The sequence below is a fragment of the Ascaphus truei genome, chromosome 7 (assembly GCF_040206685.1).
Source record: "Ascaphus truei isolate aAscTru1 chromosome 7, aAscTru1.hap1, whole genome shotgun sequence".
Lineage (NCBI taxonomy): Eukaryota > Metazoa > Chordata > Amphibia > Anura > Ascaphidae > Ascaphus > Ascaphus truei.
In genome coordinates, this window is record NC_134489.1 from 74,428,200 (window position 1) to 74,446,625 (window position 18,426).

General features: G+C 44.3%; 1 protein-coding gene across 6 annotated transcripts in view; it reads right to left on the reverse strand.

Moving 5' to 3' along the window:
- RAPGEF4 (Rap guanine nucleotide exchange factor 4) overlaps positions 1 to 18,426 on the reverse strand; it is a 206,554-nt gene that overhangs the window by 165,408 nt on the left and 22,720 nt on the right. For 5 of the 6 annotated variants that reach the window (XM_075609051.1, XM_075609052.1, XM_075609053.1 and 2 more), the window contains exon 4: positions 8,851 to 8,997. In XM_075609051.1, the coding sequence (XP_075465166.1) occupies positions 8,851 to 8,997 (147 nt within the window). Of the gene's footprint in view, positions 1 to 8,850; positions 8,998 to 18,426 lie in introns of those variants that run through there. The other variant, XM_075609058.1, reaches the window with a different exon arrangement.

Sequence of the window (18,426 nt, forward strand, 5' to 3'; positions counted from 1 at the left end):
TCCATCTCCCCCTCTATCTTCACAGCTCAAGAATTTGCCACACATGTCAAAGAATTTTTTTTACATTATAAGGAATGACACACTATCTATCCCCATATTATCATCTATTGGATTTTACACCTTGCGGGCTCTGGTTTGTATCTCTTCCGTTTGTCCTTTCTGGTATTATTCATACCAGTTTTCCTGGCTGCCCTGGTACCATTTTCATTTACACCTTTATCATTTACTGTTTATTTACTTTGAAGGGGACTAGCGCTACATAGCACTTTCTTTCTGTGTTACTATCTATCCCCAACCACATTAAAATGCCCCCTTCTCTGCCGACAAAGCTACATTTGACAAATTCTCTCGTGTTTTTGAGGAGGACGTCTCCCACCTTCTCTTTTCCCCTTACAACCTGTACTCCCAACCCTATTCTTTCACATCTTTTTCGCACCCCCTCCATCACAATCATTCCTACCCAAACCCATCTCTTCAACCTCTCTCTCAGCACAGGCTTATTGCCTTCATCTTTTAAGCATACCTTTGTCATGCACATACTACAAAAGCCTGGTCTCGACCCAATTTCACCACATTACCGCCCAATCTCTCTTCTCCCACGTGCTTCCAAAGTACTTGAACATGACTCCAGTATACTCTTTTTTTATCCCGCATCCCTCCAGAGACTGCTCCCACAAACATTGCAAATTATCTCCTCAAGGCAAAATCATTGGGGCAGTTTTTCTTACTAAACTTACTAGATCCCTCTGCTAACTTTTATACTGCCGTTTACCCTCTCCTACTCCATACTCTTCATTCCATTGGTCTTTGTCCTCTCTTGGTTCTCTTATTTATCTGACCGCTCCTTCAATGTTTCCTTTGCTGGCACCTCCTCTTCTCCCCTCCCAGTCGATATTGCCCATGGCTCGGTTTTCTTTTCTCCTTTCACAACTCCCTTGGGCAAACTAATACAGTCATCATTACCACTTCTATGCTGATGACATCAAAATATACCTGTCTACTTCTGAACTCTCTCCCTCTCTTCAGACTTGTGTACTAATTTATGCTATTCCCACCTGGATATCCCAGTGCTACCTCAAATTCAACATGTCCAAAACAGAACAAATTATTCTCCATGCCTCTCCTGGATTTCTAACCCTACGTATCACTTCTTGCTGAAAATAACTCCACTATGATACCACAAGCCAGATGTCTAAATGTCAGATTTCCATTCTCTCTCTCCTTTATACTACACATCCAATTCTCCGACCTCCTCACACACTTTCCATCCATGTTCTAAACACAACTGGCACACCTCAGCTCTCAGCATCTCTACAACCCTTCTTCCTTTTCTCTTCACTCTATGTATTTAGAAACATTGCTAAAATACCCTTTCCTCATCACCAAACCTTTCATTAATGCCCTTTTTAATATCCAGCCTACTATAAAAGGCAATCTCCCCCTCTTACGACTGTCCCCCTCCTGTCCATCTTAAATGGACTGCCAGGCTCATCTTGCTCACCAACCTTTCTACATCTGCTGCGTCTGACTTTGGGCAAGGTCATGTCAATTTACCTCCCTTTGTCACAGGTTCCAAAATTAGATTTTTCGCTCAACATGCTGTAGCAGGAACATGTGCCAGAAACAATCTATTAACAGAACTATACTTGCTGCCTGCATTATAAGAACAAAATAGCAATTCACACTTTTTACCTAAATAATCATTATTAAAAATGGGAATATTTCAAATTGTATACTATTTTCTATTGAAAATACTAAAAGAAAAGCATAACATTGCTACTCCAGCCACAGAGCTAGAAGTTGCATAATTATAAAAAATATTGCATCAAATTGGTGCCTATCTTATCAAGGAATGCCAGAGAAGGTAGAACTGACCAGTTGGCTTCTAATAACTTAATTTCCTTCCCAACAGGGTTTAGATGCATCAAAGAGCATACATCCTTGGGAAATAGTAGCGACACTATCAGATTTGTTCTAATTTGAATATTCTCTCTTATACAAATATTCTAACTTCATTATTATTCTAACTCTGCATTCAGTAGAAAGAAAATAAGTTGCTCATACTTTATGAATTCTAATATATCACATGAAGTGATAATCTTTTGAATTTGTGTAACTCAAGGTGTCGCACTATATTAAGGCATTCTGACCCATATTTATTAAGTGGTTCTACTCCATGGCAAGCGTTAAGGTTAATGAACCAACACATCTTTCATCTCTTTTCACATGGGATTTGTCTGTGTGCACGGAAAAGTTTCTAGTTGCTGCTTTTTTGCGTGTCTGTCAGCATACTTTTGACATGATAATTCTAGACAGTAGCTGCCAAGGCTTCACCGAAAATAACATGTCATGTTGGGCTGTTCTGCTTACAGTGAATCTTGCAAGGTTTCATGTAAAAAACAGAACTAGGTTATAATTAATAGACATAGCTGGAACATTCTGCCTCTCTATTTTCACCTGAGCTTTACCGTTTCCAAAAGTGCACCTACAGTCCTACAGTACTAATATACCTGTTAGGCTTTTGGTGTCAGTGCATTGAACAGCATTGTTTAATTATCCTCTCACAAATCTACAAGCTCTGACCTCAGATGCCCCCAGACATCATTATGTGTTTCAGGCTTCAGCTGCTCCCTTGTTTCAGTTATGAAACTTAACTTTGATCAGCCCTGTCTATACATACAATTTTACAGTTACAGTCCCTACATTTTGGTGCCAGAGGCTAAGGAAAATAAAGTGACTTGCCCAAGGACACAAGGAGCTGACACTGGGATTTGAATCAGGCTCCCCTGTCTTTACTCACTCAGCCACTCCTTCAGTCCTACAAAATCCGCTCCTTGCTCTGCAATAGTTCCACTTAGCAGGGTATGCTGAGAAGTTCCTGTGACGTTAATGCCCCTACCCATTTGTTCCTTTACTACGGTTTGCTTCTTAATTTATGACATGCCAAATAACTGAAATTATGGTTTGCCCAACTCTTGCATTCTCCTCAAGGATATCTTCTGTCTACCCCTTTAGTATCTAAAGCCCTCTACCACCTAAAACCTCTCACTCACTTCCCCACACCTCTGGCATGCTCTTCCCATGAATATCCGACTAGCACCCCCTCTCTCCACTTTTAAGCCCCATCTTAAAACACACCTCTTTAATGGAGCAGATGGATAGCTCCGTTTGGCTGTTACTATACATCTCATATGCACTGACTTTGACCCCTTGCAGAAGCACTTATTAGAAGTTCTCGCCACTTACCACAAAGGCTGCCATCCCAGTCAGCACTGTAGCACCCGCGCCTGGCGGGTGGTGGGTGGCGCGTGCACAGCGCTTCACCCCGATCTGCGGTCTTGGGAGAGATTGCAACGGGGGGGGGGGGGGCGTGGCGATGGTGTTGCCATGACCTCACGTGGCTGGTTCGCTCTCATTGGCTGAACCGCCGGAAGGGGCGTGGCTACGCCTCCGTCGCATGTTCCAAATACAATACAATATACAATATTCTTGAGAGCGGTGACCACCCGGCTGCAGAAGTTAGGGTGTACACGTATGCAATCTCTCCTTGCACTGCAGACAGGGTTTCTACCTGTTTCAGCGTAGTGTAGCTCAGTCAGTTTTTGAAGTGAAACTTCCTTAGTGGCACCTTATTCGAACTAGGGCAAAAAAGAATTGTGGAGACAGAAATGAAACGGATGTGACGTCAGTGCTGGCAGTTGAGGCCGGGCTGTGTTCTGGCTCAGCCCAACCCCAACACTGACATCCCAACCGCTCCAAAAATCAATGCGGCGGCAGCGTCGCCGCTCCTAACGGCCTGATGGCCGCCGCACTCCCCACACGGCCGCTGACATATGCGGCGCTGGCGGCTATCGCCGCCGGTGCCGCTACTAATGGCCGCCGTTCTCGCTGCCATGCCGCGCATGCGCTGTTGTGTTTTGATGGCTAACCCCTCCCCTCAGCCCCGGCCGCTCCAGCACATGCGCCATTCCCCCCAGATGCATTATTACATCGGCTCCCCGCGGGGCTGGAGGCCGCTGACCCGGCTGCCGGAGGAAGCCAACAATGGCTGCGGGGTCTGCGTGCTGCGCAACTGTGTATCGGGGGCGAGTGAACTTCCGCCATTGCCGCTCCTATGCCGCGCATGCGCAGCAGTGATGGCGGCAGAAGAGGCTGTTGTGCTATGCGTCCTCCACAGCATAATCAGAGGGAAGAGCGCCTCACGCACATTACCGTGCCCTCCTGTAACCCCCTTGTGTGGACCTGGCTGCAGCAGGACACGCAGCTCTACCAGGGGTAGAGAATGGGGTCTGCGCCGCGGTCGTGTACCTCCGGGGGGCGGGGGGTGACGGGAACACAGGACACAGGACACAGAAAGAGACATACACACCACACAAACACTGACTGACACACATACACACACACACACTGACTGACACACATACACTGACTGACACACACACATATATACAAACACACAGACACTAATTGACACACACACACAAGGAATTCACACTCTCAGTCATGCGCACACTCACAGTCACGCGCTCACTCACAGTCACGCGCACACTCACAGTCACGTGCACACTCAGTCGCACGCGCACACAGTCACACGCACGCACACACAGTCACACGCATGCACACGCACACTCAGTCACACGCACGCACACTCAGTCTCACGCACACACAGTCACACGCACACTCAGTCACGCACACACAGTCACACGCACAGTCACATGCACACTCACACTCACATGCACACTCACACGCACAGTCAGTCACACTCACACGCACACTCACAGTCACACGCACACTCAGTCACACGCACACTCAGTCACACGCACACTCAGTCACACGCACACTCTCAGTCACACGCACGCTCTCAGTCACACGCACACTCTGTCACACGCACACTCTGTCACACGCACACTCTCTGTCACACGCACACTCTCTGTCACACGCACACTCTCTGTCACACGCACACTCTGTCACACGCACACTCTGTCACACGCACACTCTGTCACACGCACACTCTGTCACACGCACACTCCCAGTCACACGCACACACGAGGAATTCACACTTAGTGCAAATAGCTAATACAGGGGATGTGTGCCGAGCACGCGCGTTATAAGTCAAATTTATTTGCGTTTTGTCAATGAAATTGTATTTTGATTTTTAATTAAAACATCACAAACACAAATACAATTTCTGTGACAAAAGTCAAAGAAGTTTCACTTACTATGCGCGTGCACAGCACACACAGCTTTTTTTTACCTATGTCTCAGGGCTTCTCCAGTGGATCCAGGCCAAGGCCTGAGGAGTAGAATAAGTAGAAAAGGGCGCCAGGAACTTTTAAAACAGGAAGCTTGCTTTATTGTCAGCAGGATCAGCATACAACACAGCATAGACAGGACAGGCTTTCAGTATCTCTTTCATGCAGCAGTTTCCCCTTTGCCTGCAGTTCCTCCCAGGACCCAATTTAACCCTGGATAGGAGTGGAGTAGGCTCAGCCCCAGGTCCCTACTTTAACCTGGCTATAGCCCTGCTCCCTGCAGCATAGGAACATCCATGCCTGCACCAGGCACCTTGAACAGGATCTCCACAGAACTAACTTCTCTAGGGTGTGTCCCCACGTCTTAAACCCAGGGGATGTCAACCTTTCCCTTCTCTGTCTCTGGTAGGGTTGCCAGGTGTCCGGAATTGAACCGGACTGTCCTGTATTTGGATACTCTGTCCAGTAAACAATGAGAGGTACTGTAATACTGGACATGTATGTGTCCGGTATTACCTCCCTGGACATAGTGACCTGACGCACCTTTCACCATTGTGTCCACTATTTTCGGAGAAGCCACCTGGCAACCCTAGTCCCTGGGCAAAACTGGATGTTGCAAAGGCCTCACCCCACCAGTCACATGACCGGACAGAACTTTCCTAGCTCTGAGTCATGCCCCATGTGCCTGGGATCTGCAATATTGTAGCCTTTCTCTAGGACTGCTCACATGCAAGACCATGTGTAATGGGTTTAACCCCTACACTGCCAGAGTGCTGCCCTAGCCTTCAAGCTAAAACGGGCTTGGTTTTAGCAGGGGGCTACACATCCATACAAAAGCCTCTAGAGTAGAGACTCCTTTCTACATATGTTACATTTATTGTCAAGTAACTCACAATACTAAAACAACTGTCCTTTCCCACACTATGGGCTTTAATAGCAGTATTTAAAGGGGTTCAAAATCTGACGTGGGTTGGTATGGAGGAGCAGAACATAGAGGCAAATGTGAACGAATAAGAATGTTCTCACAATAAGTGTTTTATGGTTAAATTGTACTTATACTGTAACATAAAACTATGGAGGAGATATACATAAAAGTGTCATATAAGTATGACTATACACACTGACACCGGCAAATAGTTTGTGGCACAGAAATATGTGTTACTTTATTCAAGTAATTCAGAACAATATACTGTTGTCATCTGCTGTGCTTTTTGCGGCTTGTAGTATGGTTATAATATTTCAAGAGGCTTAGCGATTACAGTCTTTCAGTAGAAAAATCTGTATCTAATGGATTGTGTGAAGACCTAGTAGTTAGTTTGCTTTGTATTGCAACATGTCCATTTTTTAAAAGGTGTTAGCAAGTGAAAATGCATTATTTAAGTAGCAATGCCCCCAACAACATCCCAGTATTCGCGCCTTGCGATCTTGGGCTTTATCCTAAAGATCAGAGTCCCCAGCAATGTCTATTACTCTTTATTGTTATATGGTGCTGAACACGTACAGTAATCAGTACTGTATAAAATACACATTGACTGAAAAATAGAACACAAACTCAATACTAGGGTTGAATGCTACATACACAAATTAAAACAATATACTGTAAGAGGGAGTCCCTGCCCCAAATAGCTTATAATCTGAGCAGTGTAGTGGGATATGAAGAGATACAATAATATATCATGTATGTGCAAGTGGTATAATAGTAAGTGTGTGTAATAAATCAGAGTCTGCTGCTGCAGAATAAACATAAGTAGAACAGATTCTCAGTGTTAATGTCACTTGGAAGTGGGTGACCCCAGTTCACATCCCAATGTCTTTTGTACTTCTGACCTTGAGCGAGTTACTTAGGGCCATATTTACTAAGCGGAAGGCACACTTCCAGGCAATAACTTCCATCTGTGCTCCTCACTTGAGACTAATTGTAATTTCCACGGCATTTTCCATTCCCTGCAGTCTGCGCTATTTAATAAACAAGATTTCAAGGACAATATAATATGGCTGCCACACATGTTCACGGAAATAAATGAAAAATAAGTGATCCATCAACTCGTTTCATCTTAGAAAAAGAGGTGCATCCTAGTAACGTGAACACAATGAATGCTTTGTGCAAATCATTTCCTTGTGATTTTAGGTGATTCACAAATGGAGATATTTTGGTCATTTGGCAAAAAAAATATCTTAAATTGGTGCAGCTAGTCTAGTGTTTTAAAGGCTCCCATGGATGCAAAGATACTGTGCCCTGAATATCGGTTACATCAAAGAATATCTGGCATGGGCATAAAATGGCAGTAGACGTGATTAATGATATCGTGATTACTGATTAGCTTGCGGCCAGGAGGCTGCTCAAAGGCCATGTTTGATAAAAGGGTAGTCCCTCCGAGGACCAAAGTGTACTAATGGCAGTGACATGTTTAGGTGGTTACATTTAGGTGATTGATTGCTTTTTTTTTTTTACCAAATCTGACACCGGCAAGTGTTTTAAAATTATATTTTAAGTTAATTTGTAAATATGCCGAGACTTGGAAAAGGTTTGATTTAATCTGGCTGCTCCCTTTTATCTGATGTCAGTGTGTGTGTGTGTGTGTGTGTGTGTGTTGAACAAGAGTTTGCACAGTCAGAGCCCCACCTCCCTCCCCTTACTCTTTTGAACTCTGATAATCACAGGTTAAGGGTAGGGAAAATGTGATTGACAACTGCTCCCCCATTAAGGGCTCCCAAAAAATGCCATTTGTAATTATTTTCCAGAGAAACAAAAAGGTGTAAATTATTTTCTGTTAGATTGTTTAAGGCAGCCAATTAGATTGTTACGTTGTTTTTAGCTGGCTATGTGGGATTGCATCTTTAAAGGTACCGGTAAAATTCAAATCGTGGGAGTGTTCCAGTGTAGTTCTGCCGTCCTACTCTGCTAGGAGCCCTAGTTTCAAGAATGTTGAAAAACTAGCAACAGGAGCTAGAATTAATAGCGGCTATTGGTAGTCAGGATGAGGAGAGGTAGTGGTCTGTCTCTCAGCAACCACATTCAGTGTGCCCTTTCTAAGATACCTACTGAATACTTGGCTCATGTTATCTGCATTTGAGGTACTTAAAGATAGTCCACACTCCTATCATAGGTCATTAGTTCAGAGTTAGTGGCACTGTTGCTTTAAAAGCTGAAATAGTACAGTAGCTCCATAAACAACATATGTCTCTGCCTCTGAAATTAAATACTTCTTGAACTGCCGATCTGGTACAATTGCTACTCTTACAGTTCCATTTGTTATTTACAAGATTCATATGTCATTCTAGGGAACAAACAGTTGCCACAACAGTTTCTCAGTATGGTATGTGTCAAATGGATTGCCATAATTCTACAAAATAATTTCCTTTGAGAAACTGACTGTGAAACATATCTCTGATTACAGATAAATACTGCATACCTTGGGGGTTATGCATTACTCTGTGACAGGGGCACAATCGCACATCAACTTCCATAATCCAATTGACGTCAATGGCAGTTTGTGTGGCCCGATTGGCACTAATGAATAATCCCCCAAGATTTAGCAGCAATTTCCTTATACACATTTTTCCAATTTAGCTAATAAATCAAGATGTTTTAGCTTACCTCCCACAAGGCTTTAAAGTCCTTTTGTTCAATACGTAGAAGTTCGCTGTACTCCCTTGTAACAATGGTGGCATGGCGAGGTGTATTATCCAATATCGACTCTCCAAAAGCTGTTCCGACTCCCAGTGTGCATATTGTGACGGCATCCTTGGGTTAAAGAGACATTGCTATTGTAAAGAAATCTACTAAGGGTCTGTAGAACAAACAGTAAAACTGCCTGATAAAACCTTAGCTGTGTTACGAAAAGGCAGTGCTTTAGATAGCAAGACCATAATAAAAGCAAGTATTTCATGTGAACAGTTAAATGACACACACAGTCCTTGTACTGTAGCTCAGAACCCAAACCCTTGGTGTGGTTTGCAATCTTAGAATGCTTGAGCCACAGAATGTTACTAAATGACCCTGACTTATGAGAAGAAAAAACAGATTAGTATATAATTTGTCATATTGGATGTAGCACTGGTGCTTCTTGTCTTTTGTTCTACAACAGTTAAATAAATCTGAAATGGGACTGTGCACAGCATGAGACTTGTTTTAAACAGTGTACGTTGAGCAATTTCTGATAGTAACCTCACAGTTTAGTGACAGTATTTTGCTCAGAGAAATTTAGGGAAACGCGTTATGACAAAGTGTTATAAAGATTATTCAAGATGACAAACATACTTCATTGTAAATTTGTTTATTAAATAATAAAATAAGTAATTTTTTGCACACAAGTTTAGATTCACTTGTCAATAAATTAAAAGATTGGTGCTTAACATTAATTTATCGACCTATTCACTAAAGCCGCATCGCCAGTGATAAGGGTCTGATATTCTTAACGAGGCACATGCTAATGCCTAATGCAAAATTACTTATTCACATGCTGTTTACTAAACACCAATATCTGGCAATATTGGGATTAAATTAGGACTAACACCAGACTAGGGTGATCACTAGAATATTAGTCTGGTGTTAGTCCTATCTTGTCTATGTATCTAACGGCCACTACATTCATAGGCAGGATAAGACTAGTCAACCTAGAATAGGTGATATAAATACATAATATTAACATTGCAGAATTTATTGGCCCTTAGATTGCAAAGTAGCCAGTTAGTCATGGCCAACCCATGGCTACCTGGCCACGAAGTCCTACAAAGGGGTTAATACATCCTACCACTAGACTACCTACCTCTCTCCCCACCTCCTTGCATACTAAAGAGGCTACTGAGGCATTATTTGGCACTAATCTAACGTGGGAGAAAAAATGTACCAACCAAATGGGTTACGTCTTATGTGAGAGTAGTAAATCTGATTGGTTGATATACCAGGTGACCATTAAAAATGCAAAAGTGACATGCCCAATATAAGGGCCACAACGTCTCATGCCAACTCAGGTGATGGAGGAGAGAAAACAGATGAGAAAGGCTCCCGATACATAAAGAAGAAGAGATTAAAGATCTACACCAAGAGGATTATTCTTCTATCAACATAGGATCATGGGCTTCAGTAAATGTTGAGGATGTGTCGTTGGAGATGGATGGCATCAGATTAAAGATGGACATTGGGCCTTGGTTCAGAACATGTTGTAGGTTGCATTGTGATTAATGACCTACAATCCTATAAGAAAGTTTTGTCTAATAGGGCAGTAAATCCTTCATAGAAGAGGAGTCTATTAGGTGTGTCAGTGTAGGTTTCAGTTAGTTGCGTTGGGTGATCAGGGTAGGTGCCCAGGATGGGTGATTAGGCCCCCCTGAGGGTAAGAAGTTGGGGTTGACACCTTTTTTTGACATAAAGGTATGCAATACTAGGTGGTAGCTAATCTAGTGGTATAAAGCATTTTAACCACTTTGGTGCCTTGCAATGCATTGATTAGCTCTTCAGGTATCAAAGCGGTTAAAAATTGTCTACCATAGGATAATTAAATGATTTGTGTTACATCACCCTATACAGTCTAAGCCATGTATTGTATTTGCAAGTGGATTTTGGACAGTAATGAGGGAATTGCGAGAGTGACTATTGAACTATTAACAATAGTATGTTAGAAAGGTTAAACCCCCAGTCCATGATTGATTGTTGAGGAAAACAAAAACAGATTAGCGGAATAATTGCAACAAATCATTTTTCATAGTTTAACCTGTAAATGTTTGTAAAACTTGCACAATTAAAGTCAATTGTGGCTAAAATTGTAATATTTAATAAATACTAAAACAATCTTACACTTTATTGAAAAACATGTGAATACCTAAATTTGGCGAGTTTTCTACATTTGTAACAAAATTTTCATAGAGCACGGAATTGCCAAGCAAAAACCGCTATAAATAAAACACTTATAGCACGGTTAATGAATATATATACACACACACTAGGTGTGTTTTTGTGCGATAGTGCCCATGTTCGCATGAAGACACCAATCTGGAATTGTAATGAACATGCACCATAGAATTAACCAACACGAGTCTTTACTCAGTCAAGGTTTCATTGCTGGAATTTGTAGGTAATTAGACAGTAGCAGATCGGATGTGATTACTGGGTTGTCCCAAGGCAAAGGTGTTTGATATAAATTGGTTTTTAATATTTATAAACCGTTGGAACCTTTTAAAATGTATTGCGACTGCATAGAATGCCTTAAAAATGTATTTCATAAAAATGACATGGAAAGGATGGACTGGCAGCAGTGCTGTTTATTCTGCATCCCACATTGACGTTTATTCCCGCATCCTACTGAAGATACATTTAAAGCGCGTGTGTTATGTGTTCTCATGCATTGCTCTACTTTTAACAGTAGAGTAGAGTAAGGCCTCGGCCAGGCTCCCTGCTGGCTTGCTGAGGCGCGCTGAGGCTCAGGGAAAGCGGGTGCTTTCCCTGGCCTTGCGGTTGCTTACCGCACGCGCCGTCAGGGGGCGGGCCAGGGGCGGGCTTGGGGCGGGGCGGGCTAGTGACGTCACGGAGCTGGTTCGCCCTCATTGGGCGAACCGCTCACGTGACCAGCCTGTCGCGCCGGCAAGCGGGGGAATTTTAAATTCCCCCAAGACCTACGCTTGCGGAAGCGTAGGCGAGCCCCTACTAAAGCCGCTCTAATTGCGACTGTAGGGGCTCAGTGCTGAGCGGGAGCGCGCCTCAGCGCGCTTCCGCCATCAAGCAAATAACATGGCCGAGGCCTAAGGCAGATACTACAAAACTCTAGTATGCTCTGATTACCAATGTATGTTTTTCACACGTATCTATGTGTTGGGTACATTGCTTTCCAGTGCATTAAAGGCACTTCCAGAATAACCTTCTGACTGAAAAAGCCCTGCAGTGTTGTTATTTAAATGGCAGCGATAAATACATTATTGTCAACCGGACTTCAGGTCATCGTAAAATTCAGGACGATAAGAAGGACCATAATACACTAGGATTAGTGTTAAAAATAAAAGCACTGTATCCAAATCTTGTCTAAGATTTAAATGTTTTTTCATACATTTTAACTATGAAAATGTCATATAGGAGCGGATACCTACAACATAATGACAAAGCAAATAATAGCTGTAAAACTATGCAAACAACAAAAAGTGTCTTTTTATTTATTTTGTATCACAGATAGCACCAGTAATAAATATTTCACACAACGTACGTCTTCACATTCCATCTGTAATCTCTGTAGAAGAGAGTTACAGTATGAATAGTTCTGTAATATTGTAGGACTGCCACCTTGTGACCTAGAACAGCTGTGCAGCCATGATAAGATTTGTTTTCATGATTAGATCTGTGTACAATAGCTTTGTAACATTTGGCCAAAAGATTAAGGGGTCTACTTACTAAAGTCTATTGGCTGCAAAAATGGGGCAACTAGGGGAAAAAATCCACAGCATAATTATCTTGGAAAATTGATCACATTAAAAGCAATGAGATTTTTTCCTTTGCTAAATCTGGTGCCATTTTCTTGCACTGGTTTTGCAGCTTAAAGACTTTAATACATAACCCCCCCATGGCTCAAATGTTCTAAACAGTACTAAGCCTTAGTGCAGTTTATTTCCCATTCAGGTGCACAGGAGTGAAGGTGGGTTATTTATTCAGCAATCTCTATTGTGAGTTAACGGCACCTGAATGGGCGTCAATTCCCATTTAAGCCAATGGAAGATAACCTCTGTGTGATGAATCTGGGGGATGGTACACTCGGGCTTTGTACCATTTAGTAATACTGGCCAATGCATTAAAAGAACAACACATGTATACAGCGCCACAGAATATACAATGCGTGCTGCTTGTATTAGGGGCTTACTATGAGTTCATGCAGCAGCAATTTTCAAGATGCAACGATAAAAGATGAATGATAAACGCTGTTTTTTTTAGTAAATTTTGCTAAATATAGTCCTTAGAGACTGAAGACCACCTTTCGGAGTCCTCACAAAAATAATCTTACTAAAACTATTTTTAACAATTGAAAATGACAAGCTTTCATGAAGAAAGTAATCAGGACTGAAATAAAAGTAAGGGCAGTGTGGATGAAAACATTATTGAACCATCTTTTATTGACCTGCACTTTTAACACAAAACTGGAGACACAGCCCAATAATCAATATTATGCATCTCCAGGTCAAGAAAGATCGGAGCTTCATCAATTGATTGGGAAATGTGCTACTTATTCTGAACGTAATAGCACTGGAAACGGGGGAGGGAGGGGATTGTGAATGTGTGACATTCTTTATAATAAAAAAAAGTGCTAAAATAGAAAACAAAGGAAGACAAATTAATATAATCAGGGCTATTCTCTAGGATTATTAAATATTGAACATCATAAGTGTGATTGAAAAGATGATACATTTAGAATTGTAAGATACTGTAAGTGAAAAAAATATTAAATATTTTTGGGGAAAATCGTGATAAATGTCATATATAGGATGTAATAAAGTGCACAGATATATTAAATGAAAGCAGTGTATTTAATGTGTGATAATACGAGATGTGAAAAGCTAATATATATATATATATATATATATATATATACATACACATATATATATATATATATATATATATATATATATATATATAAAAATATATATATATATATATTACAGTGTTCGACAAACCTATACATTTGCTCGCCCCGGGCGAGTGGATTTAACCCCCGGGCGAGTAAATATTGGCCCAAGCAGCACACGTTTGGTACCAGGTGGCGAGTAGATTTTTTTGTGTGGCGAGTAGATTTTTTGGTGATTTGTCAACCACTGTATATATATATATATATAGTGTTCGACAAATAATTATAACCACACGCCCGTGGCGAGTGGATTTAGGCCGCTGGCGAGCTGTGCTGCGGCTCCATGAATTCCCCTGCTCGCGCCCAATTTTTTTTTTTTTAAATAAATAATCCCCCTCCCCGATTGGGTTAATGCGGGGAAGAGGGCCAGCAGGCAGCTCTGGATTAGCCCCGTCCCCCAATCTCCTCCCCCTCCTGCCCCTGATCTCCTCCCCCTCCTGCCCCTGATCTCCTCCCCCCCCCTGCCCCAGATCGCTGCCCGGGGGTGTCCGCCTCTGAAGGGGGTCCGCTTCCACTTTGGGGGGGGGGGCGTGCTGCGGTGTCGGCCGCTTCGGGGGGGGCGTGCTGCGCGTTGGCCGCTTCGGGGGGGGCGTGATGCCGCTTCGGGGGGGGGCGCTGCGGCGTCGGCTTCGGGGGATGGGGGGGCTGTGCTGTGGCTGTGTCTGCCTCTGGAGAGGGGGCGGCCCCTTGCAGAGGCCCTCCTGCCGTGCGGAGGGCCCTGCTGCAGTGCGGAGGCGCCTGCTGCCATGTGCGACCCCCCCCTGACGTGTGGAGGGCCCACTGCTGCCATGTTCGACCCCCTGCCTTGCAGGTGAGTGTGTGTGTGTGAGTGACAGACTGAGTGACTGTGTGTGTGTGTGTGTGTGTGTGTGTGTGTGTGTGTGTGTGTGTGTGTGTGTGTGTGTGTGTGTGTCTGTGAGTGAGTGTCTGTGAGTGAGTGTCTGTGAGTGAGTGTCTGTGAGTGTGTGTGTCTGTGAGTGTCTGTGATTGTGTGTGTCTGTGTCTGTGAGTGAGTGTGGGTCTGTGAGTAAGTGTGTGTGGGTCTGTGAGTGAGTGTGTGTGGGTCTGTGAGTGAGTGTGTGTGGGTCTGTGAGTGAGTGTGTGTGTGTCTGTGAGTGAGTGTGTGTGTCTGTGAGTGAGTGTGTGTCTGTGAGTGAGTGTGTGTGTCTGTGAGTGAGTGTGTGTGTCTGTGAGTGAGTGTGTGTATCTGTGAGTGAGTGTGTGTGTCTGTGAGTGTGTCACCCTCTTCCTGTGTCACCCTCTCCATGTGTCACCCTCTCCATGTGTCACCCTCTCCATGTGTCACCCTCACCCTTTCCCTGTCGCCCTCACCCTCTCCCTGTCGCCCTCACCCTCACCCTCTCCCTTTGTCACCCTCTCCCTTTGTCACCCTCTCCATGTGTCACCCTCTCCCTGTGTCACCCTCTCCCTGTGTCACCCTCTCCCTGTGTCACCCTCTCCCTGTGTCACCCTCTCCCTGTGTCACCCTCTCCCTCTCCCTGTGTTACCCTCTCCCTCTCCCTGTGTCACCCTCTCCCTGTGTCACCCTCCAATGTATAACATTGTGGGAATGAGGGTACCTGGACATTGAGGGACTGCGGATCAGGTAAGATCCCAGGTGGGATTGCGGCTTTAGATATAGTGACGCGGGGCGTCCAGGCACTAGTTATGGGGTTCAGGAACATTTACACACACACACACACACACACACACACACACACACACACACACACACACACACACACACACACACACACACACACACACACACACACACACACACACACACATGTAACAAGGACAAATTGTAGTATAATGTAATACAATAAATAAACTAATGTCAAAAACGAATGTTGTTCTTACTAGGAATTTATTCATTTTTTTTTTAAAGCGGGGCTGGGGGCGGGACTAGGGGTGGGGTAGATTTTTTGTTCGGTGAGTAGATTTTTGGGTGATTTGTCGAACACTATATATATATATATATATATATATATATATATATATATATATATATATATATATATATATATATTCGACAAATTACCAAAAAAGCTAATCGCCGAACAAAAAAATCTACTCGCCACCTGGTACCACACGTATGCTGCTTGGGCCACAAGGAGCTCGCCACGATGTTAAATCTACTCACCCGGGGCGTGCAAATGTATAGGTTTGTCGAACACTATATATATATATATATATATATATATATATATATATATATATATATATATATATATATATATATATATATATACATATATATACACATATACATATATATACACATATATATATACAGCTAAACCCCGTTATAACGCGCCTCGCTATACCACGATTCGGTTATAACGCGGTTTTCCCGTGGCTCCCGTTTAAAAAAAAAAAAAAAAAAAATTTTTTAATTTTTAATTTTTTTTTTTTCCACACTGCACACACTGCACACACTCACTGCACACACACTGCTCATTGCTCACACTGCACACACACTGCACACACACTGCACACTGCACACACACTGCTCATTGCACACACTGACACACTGCACACACACTGCTCATTGCTCACACTGCACACACTGACACACTGCACACACACTGCACACTACACACACTGCTCATTGCTCACACTGCACACACACTGCTCACACTGACACACACTGCACACTCCACACACACTGCTCATTGCTCACACTGCACACACTGACACACTGCTCATTGCTCACACTGCACACACTGACACACTGCTCATTGCTCACACTGCACACACACTGCTCATTGCTCACACTGCACACACTGACACACTGCCACACTGCTCATTGCTCACACTGCACACACTGACACACTGCTCATTGCTCACACTGCACACACACTGCTCATTGCTCACACTGCACACACTGCACACACACTGCTCACACTGACTCACACTGACACACACTGCACACACACACTGCACACACTCACTGCACACAGCCCTCACAATACACTCACATGTCAGCAGCCCACCCCCCCCTCACATGTCAGCAGCCCACCCCCCCCAACTCACATGTCAGCAGCCCACCCCCCCTCACATGTCAGCAGCCCACCCCCCCTCACATGTCAGCAGCCCACCCCCCCCTCACATGTCAGCAGCCCACCCCCCCCTCACATGTCAGCAGCCCACCCCCCCCTCACATGTCAGCAGCCCCCCCCCCCCTCACATGTCAGCAGCCCACCCCCCCCTCACATGTCAGCAGCCCACCCCCCCTCACATGTCAGCAGCCCATCCCCCCCTCACATGTCAGCAGCCCACCCCCCCCCCTCACATGTCAGCAGCCCACCCACCCCCCCTCACATGTCAGCAGAACTCACCCCCCCCTCACATGTCAGCAGAACTCACCCCCCCCTCACATGTCAGCAGAACTCACATGTCAGCATCCCAACCCCCCCCCTCCCTCTTGCAGCAGCAGCAGCAGCAGCAGCAGCAGATCTGGCTGGGAGGACACAGACACACGTTGCCACGCACCGCAAAACCAGGAGGCTGGGAGGAAGAGGGAGGGAGGCTGGGAGGAAGAGGGAGGGGGGCTGAGAGGGAGGGGGCTGAGAGGGAGGGGGGCTGAGAGGGAGGGGGGCTGGGAGGGAGAGGGAGGGGGGCAGGTTTCTGTTTTGGGGTCACCCCTGTGCCCTGGCTGGGAGTGAGGGGGGCAGGTCTCTATGGGGGATCCCCCCTCCCTGTGAGGGGCAGATGAGGCTGGACAGAGGCAGCCCCGTCCACTCCCAGAATGCTTTGCTTCTAGCAGCATCTGGCTCCGGTCCCAGCTTTCCTCCTGGGGGCTCCGTCTCCATTTTGCAGCCTCTGCAGCGTTGTACTTGTGACCGTGAGTACAACGTGCGGCTGAGATGTAACCCACCCTCCTGCACCCAGAGAGGGGCACTGCCCTGCGGGGGCATACCTCGGGGGTGGGGAGTTGAGAGGGAGGGAGGGGACTGAGAGGGAGAGGGAGGAGGGATGAATCGCCGCCATTTTTTTTTAAACTTTTTTTTTTTTTTTATTTAATTAACTCCCTCCCTCCCGATCAGGCGCGCGGCGGCCATTTAAAAAAAAAATTAGCGCGACCCCGTTACTAACGCGGTGGTCTCGGGGTGGACCCCGAGGACCGCGTTATGACGGGGTTTAGCTGTACATACACACACACACATATATATATATATATATATATATATATATATATATATATATATATATATATATATATATATATATATACATACACACACACACACACACACACACACACACACATATATATATTACAAAAAACAAGTACTAATAAAATATTTTTTTTACAAAAAAGTTAATCCTAAATCTAAAATGATAGATAGAGTTGAAGAAGCGCTCAAATGCTAGGTAAAATAACCAATGATAGCCAATGCCAATGTCCAAGTGTAATCCAGAACACAATAATAGTGAGTGTAGCTAGCAATATAAGGTAATAAGCCTCCTGAAGACAGGTAATGGACAGGAATAACCCCCCACGATCAGTCTCATTAGAGGCAACCTTGTAGCAGTAATAAAGTACTCACGAATCCTTGGTTTGG